This window comes from Callorhinchus milii, unplaced genomic scaffold, assembly GCF_018977255.1.
Source record: "Callorhinchus milii isolate IMCB2004 unplaced genomic scaffold, IMCB_Cmil_1.0 Scaffold9, whole genome shotgun sequence".
Classification (NCBI taxonomy): domain Eukaryota; kingdom Metazoa; phylum Chordata; class Chondrichthyes; order Chimaeriformes; family Callorhinchidae; genus Callorhinchus; species Callorhinchus milii.
In genome coordinates this window covers 8,149,160-8,161,590 of record NW_024704750.1, presented here as the reverse complement: position 1 = coordinate 8,161,590, position 12,431 = coordinate 8,149,160, and the positions used below count along the sequence as shown (strand labels likewise).

The window sequence follows — 12,431 nt, the reverse complement described above, 5'->3', positions numbered from 1 at the left end:
AGTGCTGCGGTGAGACGGGAGCACGTGACCAAACCCCTGCCCACCCGCCCCAACCCCCTGCCCACTCCCCTGCCCACCCGCCCCAACCCCCCCCTGCCCACCCGCCCCAACCCCCTGCCCACCCGCCCCAACCCCAACCCCCGCCCCAACCCCCTGCCCACCCGCCCCAACCCCCTGCCCACCCGCCCCAACCCCCTGCCCACTCCCCTGCCCACCCGCCCCAACCCCCTGCCCACCCGCCCCAACCCCCTGCCCACTCCCCTGCCCACCCGCCCCAACCCCCTGCCCACCCGCCCCAACCCCCTGCCCACTCCCCTGCCCACCCGCCCCAACCCCCTGCCCACCCGCCCCAACCCCCTGCCCACCCGCCCCAACCCCCTGCCCACCCCCCCCCTGCCCACCCGCCCCAACCCCCCCCCCCCCACCCCCTGCCCACCCGCCCCAACCCCCTGCCCACCCGCCCCCCCCCCCCCCCCCCCCCCCACCCCCTGCCCACCCGCCCCAACCCCCCCCCCCCCCCCCCCCCCACCCCCCCCAACCCCTGCCCACCCGCCCAACCCCCTGCCCACCCGCCCCAACCCCCTGCCCACCCCCCCCCCCCCCCCCCCCCCCCCCCCCCCCCCCCCCCCCCCCCCCCCCACCCGCCCCAACCCCCTGCCCACCCGCCCCAACCCCCTACCCACCCGCCCCAACCCCCTGCCCACTTCCCTGCCCACGCGCCCCAACCCACCCCCTGCACACCCGCTAAACCAACACACTGCACACCCGCCCCAAGCCCCTGCCCACTGCACACTAAACCCCACACACTGCACACCCACCCCAACCCCCTGCACGTCCACCCCAACACACTAGACACCCACCCCAACCCACTGCACATCCATCCCAACCCCAACACACTGCACACCCACCCCAACACACTGCACATCCATCCCAACCCCAACACACTGCACACCCACCCCAACACACTGCACATCCATCCCAACCCCAACACACTGCACACCCACCCCAACACACTGCACATTCATCCCAACCCCAACACACTGCACACCCACCCCAACACACTGCACATTCATCCCAACCCCAACACACTGCACACCCACCCCAACACACTGCACATCCAACCAAACCTAATACACTGCACACCCACCCCACTATATATCCACTCCAACCCCAACATTCTGCATATCCACGCCAACACAATAGACCCCAAACCTTGGTGGTGTCTTGGTAGTCTACTTCCTGAACCAGGTGGTCCACAGTACTCCAGAGGACTGCGAATGACAGCCCAACCAGAATGGCCTTGAAGGACAGTCCAGTCACTGGGGTCAGGGACTGCTCAGTCGTGACCTGAGATACAGCTCATGTATTTGCTGAAGTGCTAAAAATATTAACTGGAGCCTCACCTATTTTTTTCTCTCATTTAATGTCTCAAGGGGTATCGTAAGCTGCTTTCTCAGGATTTATTTGTGTTAATTTTAATTTAAAATTGTTCTGTAATATATTCTTTGACAGAAACTTCCACACATAAAGAGAGAAAAGTACCAATAAATTGTTAAAACCAGAACGTCTGCAGTTTTTCTTCATTTCAAGGAATTTTCAAGGTGGTAATTAATCACCTCAGGAGAGAAGTAACCTATTTGGACAAGGTTCACAGGATACTAATGGGCCCTATACCCTTGCTTTGCTCTTTAATCATTGAAAACGCTGATTCATCCTCAGTTCCATACCAATTCTTTATTATCTCACCTGAATGGCCAATTTAAATTTTTGCATTCAGTCAGCTGTTTATTTGTATGTTGGAAAGCATCACTGAAACTCTATCCTTGTCCTCACCCAATGTATACAGATACTCCAGAAGATAGATCCAGAAGGTACACATCCATGTAGGAATCTGCTATTCACAATTTGATACAGTAAATTGTATATTTGTCTGAGCCTATGTACAACAACAACAAGATTATATTTGTATAGCGCCTTTCATGTCGGGAGGACGTCCCAATTACTTATTACTTATTTGAAGGTTTCAAAATAAATTCAACAAAATCTTTACTGGCCTGGATAGGGGTGGGGGCAGAAATGCAAACATCTTGCTATCCACTCAAGGTCTGCAGAGAATGAAATTAAAAAATGAACAAATGCCATCACAACAAGTACCGCAGCCTATTCATGTCTGTCTGGTATTCAACTGGAGAATTTTGAAGAATGTGTTCACTTCTTTTGAAATAGCGCAGGTTGAAACATGTTCCATTTCCAATGGACTAGATCTAAAAAAAAGTATTTCACTCCAGGCGGAAAGTTCTGCAAAATACACCCCTAGCCTCGAAGTACATCAATCAATATTCTAGAATATTCATGGGTTCCCATAATTCAGTAGAAAAATCACACTATGCATCAAACCATGTTTTCTTGGGACACTGGCAAGAACATTATTCAGATTATTGTAATAATAATAATCCTTGCATTTGATATAGTGCTTTTAACATCTATTATATATTATAATATGTAATGATGTGTTTTGACATGAACGATTGTGTTGCATGATGTGTGAAGGGATGAGAAAAGATTTAAAGCATCTTGAAGGCAGCGCCCATTTAATTTTTTTAAGCTGGTAACATTTCCATCAATAACGCAGTGTTGTTTTCTTTTGTGGCTTTACAGCCATTCGTGCAGTTCTGTAGCACCTCCCCAGTTTAAAATAACTTCTCCAAACAATTTACCAAGCAGTGGACGGCAACTAAGAAATGAACAACAGTGACTGTAGGCGTAGTCGTGAAAAAAACAGGACTTTATGACGGTTTTTAAATGGGTAAAAGGAGGAGTGGGGGGGGGGGGGAGAGTTGGAGGAACACAAAAAATTGGTCATTTTCGATCTACGACTGTTTGTGGGACACTGCTGTGCGCAATTGGCTGCCGCGTTCACCCACAAAATATGCAGTCAATTCACTTTGCAGTCTATTCCGTGAAGCGCTTTGGGACGTCCGGAAGACGTGAAAAGCGCTGCATCAAATGCAAGGATTATTATTATTGTATTATTATTACATAATAATAAGGGGGGGGGAGCTGAGTAACTAAATGCAAGGCGGAGCCATGGTGGAGCAGAGGGGAAAGGCGAATTCCCCAAACACTTACATGTAGTTCCCATGACAGTCAGACAGACAGACAGACACAGCATGGGTTTGACATGACTGAATTTAGAAGTGATCTAAGCCCTGACTGACAGAAACCTTTTGTGTGTGTCGTGGCTCTCTCTCTCTCTCTCTCTCACACATACACACACACACACAGACTCCCCACTGTGTGCTCCCCTCCCTCCCTCTCTCTCTCCCTCCCTCCCTCTCTCTCCCCCTCCTAGTCAGTCCCTCCCCGGTCCTTCCCAGTGATGTAACCGAGGGCAGGGAGTGCCGGGTTCCGGTGCTGATTGGCTGGTTCCCGAGTCACGGGCACCGGAGAGGGAGTGGAATCGCAGAGGAACGGACTCACTTCAGTAGTCGGGGAAAATGGTGAGGGTTTTGTGTGTGTGTGTGTGTGTGTGTGTGTGGTGTGGGGTGACTTTTACGTATAGCGAGTGAGCTCTTTGACCTGAGTGTGAGTGAGTGAGTGTGTGTAAGTGTGTGGTGCAGAGTACGTCCGTGTGAACGCTACACCATCGCACGTTTTTAATTTTTATATATATATATATGTTATGCCCAAAAAAAAACCCTTCCACACACCTGGTGTTCAATGTGTGTGTGTGTGTTTTTTAAACCTTTAAAAGCAGTGTTTGTCCGCACTCGCCGAGGAGGGGGAGAGGAGGCAAATCGACGGAAAATCGCTGCGGGCGATTATTTCTCGCGAGTTTCACTGGTTCGGTTCTGTTCTTCCGATGCAATCGTTTAACTTACGTGTTCATCCCTTCTTTCCCACCTTCTCTCTCTCCTCTCTCTCCTCTCTCTCTCTCTCTCTCAGGCTGATACTTTGGCAGTGTGCGATATTGACGAGGAGCTGCTGCAAAAGCTGAACAAATTTCGATTCCGCAAAGAAACCACCAATGCTGCAATTATAAGTGAGTAAAATTACTTCTTTTTGTTAGTCTTTTCCCTGGTTCTTCCTTTTTTTTTTGCCCCCCACACACACACACACACAAATTGTTTGATTAAAAAGTGGTTCAGTATCTGAATCTGGTCTATGTTACAGTAGAGTAACCCCTTGTCATCTTTCCCAGAAAAACGCTTATTCTGTATTTCATTTACCTGTTTCCAAAATCCAATACAGTGAATATATCCATCGAGACAGTAACTGGAGAAACCTTTTTTTTAAAAAAAAGTTGCACTGTTTTTTTTTAAAAACGATTGCTTAAATATTTACATCATCAGTGTCTGATTTAAAATCAAACAAGAAACGAAACCTTTGTTTTGAACTGTGTTCATTCGATTCATGTCAGTTGTTGTTTTAATCCTTTGAAAATACCAGGAATGGTGACAATGGTACCAATTTGCGTGGCTGATAATTGATTCAGATGCTAACGATTTGATCTTGTTTTGTGGCTGTAAAGTTGCTCGAGTAACAGCTTCAGGTGAAGATGTGAAAAATAAAATGACTGAACACAACTAATCCTGAAATTATTTTAAATACTCGGTTAGATTATTATGTTCTTACAATTGTGTAAATAAAACTGGTATGTCGTCTTTGCCAAAGGAGGTTTGTTTGTACCTAAAGGGCTGCCAGCAAATGAATAATGGTGGTTAAATTTATTTTTTTGCAGTTGGAGTGCTTCTTTGACATTCCCAAACTATGTAAATAGATGTATATGTTTCCTGAGAAAGCATGAGTAATATAAACCTTGAATTTGATATAGCGCCTTATGTCTTCGAGACGTCTCAAAGCGCTTCACAGAATATATCGTAAAGCAAAGTGACTGTATATTTTGTGGGCAAAACTATTTTCTGAAAAAGAACTTGTAATTTATCTGACTTTCCTCCCCAGTGAAAATAGATGAAAAGCGACAGTTGGTGGTTCTGGATGAAGAACATGAGGTAAGTATACTTTTGTTTTTACACCAAGAATAGAAGATTTTGGAGAATTTGACTTTCCTCTTCGGGAGTGTTTCACAGCTTGCCTTTTTGTTAGTTGTTTGGAAGAAGAAATCCTAATCCTAATTTGACACAGAAATTGTAGCACAAGAGGCCATTCCACCCAACAAACATATATTGGTGTCGGCTTCTCCATTTAAGCTAATTACTATTTCCCTCTCCTCATGCCCTTTTTATATTGTTCAAGTGCTATGCAATTCCCTTTTAAGTGATACGTTCGCAATCTTGTTTTGCTTGTTCCAAAATATTCTATGTCTAATCACCCTGTATGTGGAAAGAAATTCTCCTTACGCTTAATTCTTCCAGTGGCAATCCTGATCTTGTATTTTATACCATTTAGTTACTAAATTACCAACCAGTAGTTAAAATAAATATGTCATTACAAAACCTTTTTTATGTTAAAGACTTCTTTTTAATCATCTCCTAACTTTGTTCAAGTGCACAACAGTCCGAATTGTTTTGAGTCTAACCTCCTAACTATATGCCTGTGATATTTTTGAACCTATAAAGTACACTTCCTTGGCTTTAATGCTCTTTCAAAATGAGTCATCTTTTCATTAATGAAAGATGTGGTTTACTTGTGAATCCTCTCAATTTAAAGAAACAAGAATCTCTGTATATTGTGTTTAAGAGAATAGGAAATGTATTGTGCATACAGTGTAACATTATCGGAAATATACTGCTGTCTTCATGGTTATTAGATATTGTCTATAATCTACAGTACTCTGTGCCTTTTCCCAATTTAGAATATTTCTCCAGATGAACTAAGGAATGAATTACCTGAAAGAGCACCAAGATATCCTTTCTTGCTGGGGAAAAAAAACATGTTTCTCTTTACAATAAAATTGTTTGCCCAGAAAATAACCTAATTGCGAACATATTTTATGTGAATATGTAATTTGGATATAAAATATTGAATGAAAGGTAGTTGGCTGTGATATGATAGGGAATCTAGCACTTAATAATAATACTAATCCTTGCACTTGAAACAAAGCCTTATCACGTCTTCGAGACATCACAAAGCGCTTCACAGAATATACTGTAAAGTGAATTGATTATTGATTGTATATTTTGTGGGTGCAACTCGGCAGCAGATTCCTACAAACAGTCGTGGATTGAGTAACCAGATTATTATTATTTTATTTTTGAAATTTATTTTGATGGGATTATTATCCTCGGAAAAGCAATTTGCAAATTGATTTACAACCATGTTCCTACTTACTGCTAGGTAAACAGAAGCATGCGGAGTAACTTGCCCAACGTTTTGCCCTTAATTAACTGATTTTTAAAAAATTAATTATATTAATAATAATTAACCTGATTAACTGACTGATCAAGCAAACATCTGATTAAATGCAAATATTTAAATACACATTGTCAATTATTTAGGAGGCTTGAGTTGCTGTGACACTTCCGCTGGTACCAAGATTAAATATTCAGTGTAAATTGCTGTTTTTTCATCCTTATTAAGGTTAAGAAAAACACACTGTAGCACCAAGGATATCTATATCCAATCTTCTAATCAAAGGAATACTGTTCTGACCTGACATTAACACATGTGAAAATCCAAGAAAGATTTAAGTAACAAATGGTTCATGGGTCATTTCCTTTCTTATCTCTGGGCACTAAGATCGTTTGAAGTATGCAGGTTGAGATCAGCTAATTGAGCACAGATCAGGACCAATTTATATTGTCTTAATTAATCATGGAATAAACTTGCTTGAGTCATAATTTCCTAAACTGAGGTGCATGGAATCATTTAACATTTTTCTTAACTGTAAACACATTTGTAGCTTACAGCTACAGCTATGCACACAGTGATGGAAGAACCTCTTATCCATTATGCTTTATCCATTCCAATCCCGCTGGTAAGTGTTCAGATTGTAATTTGCAAACCACTCAAATGCTCTGTTATCTATTAAAGTTTATATGTGAAAAGTAAAATGCTTAAACTTGTACTTATAAGCCATCTGATCAATTTGGGACTATCCTCCTGGAGGACAGAGATGAGCAAGATATCTCCAAATGGAGAAGTGAGCACCTTTTATAGTGAACTATAACCAAGCTGGTAAATCTACAGTGCCTCAGGTTACTGCTGATGATTGACCATCTTGCAATCAAATCATATGTGGAAGGGTAAATGTGTCACTGGGACATAGGATCTCTTGGCCTATTCTGCAAGAGTGGTCTAGGAAGTATCCAATTCTGCAGAAACGATCAAATGTTTGTCTCCTTAGGATATATTTAGTGAATTGTATTAATTGTTAAATCAATTCCATTCTATTCACGAGTACATTTATTTTCTGATAAGCAAATAAAATTAAGAGTTCAGGGATTGATTTCCCTCATTGCTTACTCTAAAAAGATGCCACTGTGCCATGGAAATGAGCAAGACCATTACTTTGGATATGTGTAATCTTAGTATGTGTTTAGTTAGCAGATATACGATTTGGTCATTGTTGCAATTGTAGAGCTGATCTCAGTCAGGGAGGCATCTGGAGTGCTACAATAAGCCTCTTCTGGGCTAAGGAAGGGAAACAACAGCAAGGATTGATGCTCTTTTCCAGTGCCCTACATTTAAAATGTACGGCTGTCTAGTAAGGACTGAATGAGATGCTGATCTGAAGCACATGGAAGCATCTGGCAGCCTCTACTTTAAGTAGGAGTAAATTTCTTACAGCATTATTTCTTCCCTTACCCATTTTTGGTTTTATTTAGGAGTAGCAGATGACTCAAGTTTGATTCTGATTATTCTTGTCTGAAAGATTACGAATATTTGGGACTGGAATTGGCAGCGAAGGAATATTTAGAGCTGACTAGTCCTACAGCCACCTAATTAGATGTATAATAGTGCTTGTGCTTCATATTTTCAGATTGCAAGCCAAGAATAAATATGATGTATGCCGGTAGCCAAAAAAAACTGGTGAATGAGGCTAAGTTTACCAAGGTAAGAACTTATGCTAAGATCCTGTGTGATTGAACTTCTTTCCAAAATCAAAATGGGCATCATATAAGAATTGAGATTAAATTGGTAATTGAGGCCCATAGCAATATTTTTCAAATGGTTTTTAATATTGTACTATTTTTCTTTCAGGTATTTGAAATTAGAAATACAGAAGACTTGTGTGAAGAGTGGCTGAATGAAAAGCTTTCATTTTTTCGTTAGACAAAGGCAATTGTTGTACCTGTCTGCCTTTTTTTATAAACTAACGAGCTTGAATTTGCATTGTTTACTTTTCATGCTTTTTCTGTAGTTTGTGTTGATCTGTAATGCATTCACCTGCAATGAAATGATTGCAAAATAGAAAATGTTGGCTGCTGTTTTGAAAGAAAATTAATTCTTCAAACCTTTTAACCCTTTACCTCTCCAACATTTCTTCCCACAATTGGGAAAGACTAGGAACTGGATAGCATGCTGGATGCTGGATTAGACTATTCCCTGTTCACCTCTGCCACCTGTTCCTGTGAAACTTAATTATTTTTCTCCCCACTCCCCCCCGCTTTGACTCTCTCCCTCTCTCTCTCAAATGGTTCTCAATGGTTAAAATTGCTTAGCCTCCTGATGAGTCGCAGGTATAAAATTGGTCCACAGTTTGGCAAATCTGCTCAGAGCTCAAGAGTAAATTTCGCACCAGTGTTAATTCCAGAATTACAGTTTTATCTAAAAAGGACTTCTTCATTTATCCTGTCTGATGCTATAAATGATTGCCAAGGTGTTGACGTTTCTACTTGTAAAATGGAAGAATATATTCCAAGCGTTGTTTACCATGACCAAATGAGCTCAAATTGTTGAGAGTTTTTTTTTTAATGTGCATTACTAAAGGTTTGTTCAGAGTTTTTTTTAATTTTAGCTCTAATTTAAAGAGGGATCAATGCTGGGGAAGTCTTGGAAGTGCAAACTTGCTACCAAAACAAAGGACTAATTCTAAATATTTTAAACCATTCCATCAACCAACTTTAATGAATTATTAGATTGGTGAATGAGGCAGGAACCATAAAAGGGCACATTCTATCTTTCATGCAGGAATTACATAGATTATATCTGTATCAAGCCTAAATTTCATTCCTGTTCAATGTCTTCAAATTGGCAGTTACTTAACTACCTTTCTCACATTGATACTTGAGCATGAAAAAGTAATTTATAAACTTGACCATCAGTTCCATTAATGGTTTTAGGCTGGCAATGAAAGAATAGTCTGGTGTTGAACCCCCCATCCTTTTCTCAACTTCCCCTGGTCTTAGCACCATTCTTAACAGAACAGGTTACTGTGACGATTTAGCTGAACCCACATTGTTTTGCATTTTGCAAATTGCAGCTCCTGGGTAAAAGCATCACTAAGCATTTCAATTAAACCCAGTCCACCAATGAAATAAAATGATCCATCTTGTGATTCTTCATCCCTATTAGTTCTGAGAGTTATTTAAGTCTAAATTTGATTATTTTATAGATACTGGTATTAAAAATGTAGAGAATATTTGGAAAGGCATTGGGAAACTACAATGCAATTAATCAATTTGCCTTTGATATTTGAAAAATTATCACAAGCTTGTATTTGGAGCATGGCAATAAGATAAGCATTGGATTGTGATGACTTCTATTAAATCTAGAACTTGAGTTAGAAACTGACAATACTGTTGTTTTAGATAGCTAAACTTTTGGAATTTGAAATGTTCAACATGGAAAATGTGTATGAAATCTAAATGCTTGCAAAAATATTTACACAATGCTTTGTTAACTGACCATTCCACCAATGGTAGAAATTAAGAAAAATGTGCAAATTTGTGCTGAACTGATGGAGTTTAACACCACGTAGCCTACTATGCATTTCTCCAAGTGAGAATTCTAGCACATTTTTTGAACTGAAACTTTGTATTCTAACATTTTGGTATGTTGCATGTTGCAAGACTTAACTATGCTCCGAATAATGGAAGCAGTGTTTTTCTAAGGCTTTTACTCCTATAAATATTCATAATAAACATGTTGCCTGCACAAATGTCAGCTTCTACCTCACTGTGTCAAAATTGCATGGTTCCAAGATCCACATCTTCCTGTGTCTTATTTCTGCTTTGATAACGTATGTCTAGTGCATGATTTGCTCTAAATTGGCACATATTTTTGGTTAAAGAAAATATTTAATTTTATAACTACTGTTTTTGTGTGCCATTTCAGTATGACATTTTACAATAAAATAATGCATTATTTTTACATTGGAAAGCTTTTAAAAAAAAGTAAGATTTACAGCTGAGGTGAATTAACAACATATCAGTTTACTGCCTAAAATAATTACCAGCTATTCAGAAACCAATGTGTATCATGTCTGGAATATTTAATAGGACTAGAATAACAGTAGGTCTTAGAAGAAACATAAATCATTGCCACAGGGTGATGCCCTAACTGATCTGAAGTGTAGTTTTTTTCGAGACTAAATCAGGATGAAATGACCTATGATACGCTTGTCTACAATAGCGAATTCAACAACAATAACAAATTACATTTGTATAGTGCCTTTCATGTTGGGAGGATGTCCCAAAGCCTGGACCATCAGGGATTTGGCCCCATTCAGGGATGTTGGAATCAGAAGTGGAGGGCAGGGAGGGTAGGAGGGTGACTAAAGGTGCAAGTCGAAGAGGAGGGTCTTGAGATGTGCCTTGAAGGAGGCTAGGTTGGGAGTATGGTGAAAGAAATGTGTGATAGAGTTCCAGGGGTTGGGGGCAGAGAGGTGGTATACCTGACCACCAATGGTGGGGTGGGTGGGGCACGTGTAGCAGGCTGAGATGATGGGTCGATATGGGGTTAGCAGTTCAAGAGTTGCAGAGGCCATTTGCCAAGCAATGAAGTCGAGAAATAGTTTGCTTCCTCTGCACAATTTTCTCATCTCTCCTGAAGGTTTTAGTATCGTATTTATTGTACAAAGTGAGTATTCAATTAACAGAATTTCACCACATAGTGACTAGAATTATAGTTTCACAAATGTCCCATTAAAATGCTTTAGAATAACTTACAGTCTCTATATGCTTTTTTCCCTCTACTTTTCAACTTTCCCCAAAATGCATGGTTCTGTTTACTCTCCTAAAACCACATCTTTGAATCCATGCAGCTCACCAGTCTGATCAACATTGCAGTTTGGCTTTAATAATACGACAATGACTGGAATCGTCTCGTCAATCAGCTCCGGGAAACGTGACTTGACCATTAGCATCTCAATATAACTTCTTCGAGTCTTGTATTTCAGCAATCACCAAGGTCAAACGAACAAGACCTTGTTACGACTACCGCTTCTGGTTTTGCCAAGGTTACGCGTGAAAATAAACAAAGCAAGGGGTGGGAGTGGCGGTGGGGAGATAGAAAAAGTAATCTCATCGACCTAACTGATAACAGAGATATTTAAGACATTTACAAACCTATTGGCAAGATCGAAGGAAAACGGTAGTGAACCAATGTTCCCACATCGCTGCAGGTCTGCACAGTTAAATAATGTTGCTGCTCAACGATGAGGGGCATTTGCAGCAGTGCAGCTGTACTCTGCAGATGTGCCACGTGACAGGCAGCCCCCGTGCAACCAAGAAAAAACACTTGACATCTTCTCATTATATATTTATATACACAGCAAACAATTAAACCTGATTAGCGCAGTCCAAAGCAATAGTACGAAAAGCCTAGAAAAAGGCCTATTTTTAAAAAAATATATAGAAAATACAGGGTCTAAAAATAAACAGTGTCTTTCCCTCCTCAGGAAAAAAGTTATCTTCGACGTTTATTATACCTTCCTCCCCCCCTCCCGCACCCCCATTCTTCCCTTAATATTAATAATGATAATCCTTGCATTTGACATAGCGCTTTGCACGTCGGGAGGACGTCTCAAAGCGCTTCACGGAATATACTGTAAAGTGAATTGACCGTATATATTTGTGGGCGAACGCGGCAGCCAATTGCGCACAGCGGTGCCCCACAAACAGTGGTGGATTGAAAATGACCGATTTATTATTGTTTGGTGTTTTCTCGGAGGGATTATTATTAGGCTGTGTGTGGAGTAAGGAAACTTGCCCAAGGTTTCGGCCTCTGCCTGGAAGTGAACCCAGGTCTTTCGCCGAACTACAGGACTCCTTGAACATCATTACCCTAACCTCAAGCAATTGCTAAAGCTAAAGAAAAAAAATACCTCGAAGTGACTGCAGGATTCGTGTTTGGCGCCGGTGAGGGGGGAGGAGAGAGAGAGAGAGAAGAGAAGAGGGACTGCCAGTCCCGAGACCGTCCCTTAACAACGGTTGCTATAGCTGCGCGATGACGTAGGCCACGCACGCCACGCACGCCACGACCCGGGTGGGATGCGCGCGCCGCCGCTCCCCCCCCCCCCCCTCTCC

The 12,431-nt window shown here is 41.7% G+C and overlaps 1 protein-coding gene across 1 annotated transcript; it reads left to right on the top strand.

Annotated features, from left to right (window-relative positions):
* Window positions 1-3,368: 3,368 nt before the first annotated feature.
* Window positions 3,369-10,063, top strand: gmfb (glia maturation factor, beta). The gene is made up of 7 exons (XM_042338263.1): window positions 3,369-3,500; window positions 3,946-4,042; window positions 4,963-5,012; window positions 5,816-5,865; window positions 6,855-6,937; window positions 7,943-8,016; window positions 8,164-10,063. The coding sequence occupies exons 1-7, from the start codon at window positions 3,498-3,500 to the stop codon at window positions 8,233-8,235; spliced, it is 429 nt and encodes a 142-aa protein (XP_042194197.1). The 5' UTR covers window positions 3,369-3,497; the 3' UTR covers window positions 8,236-10,063.
* Window positions 10,064-12,431: the final 2,368 nt, after the last annotated feature.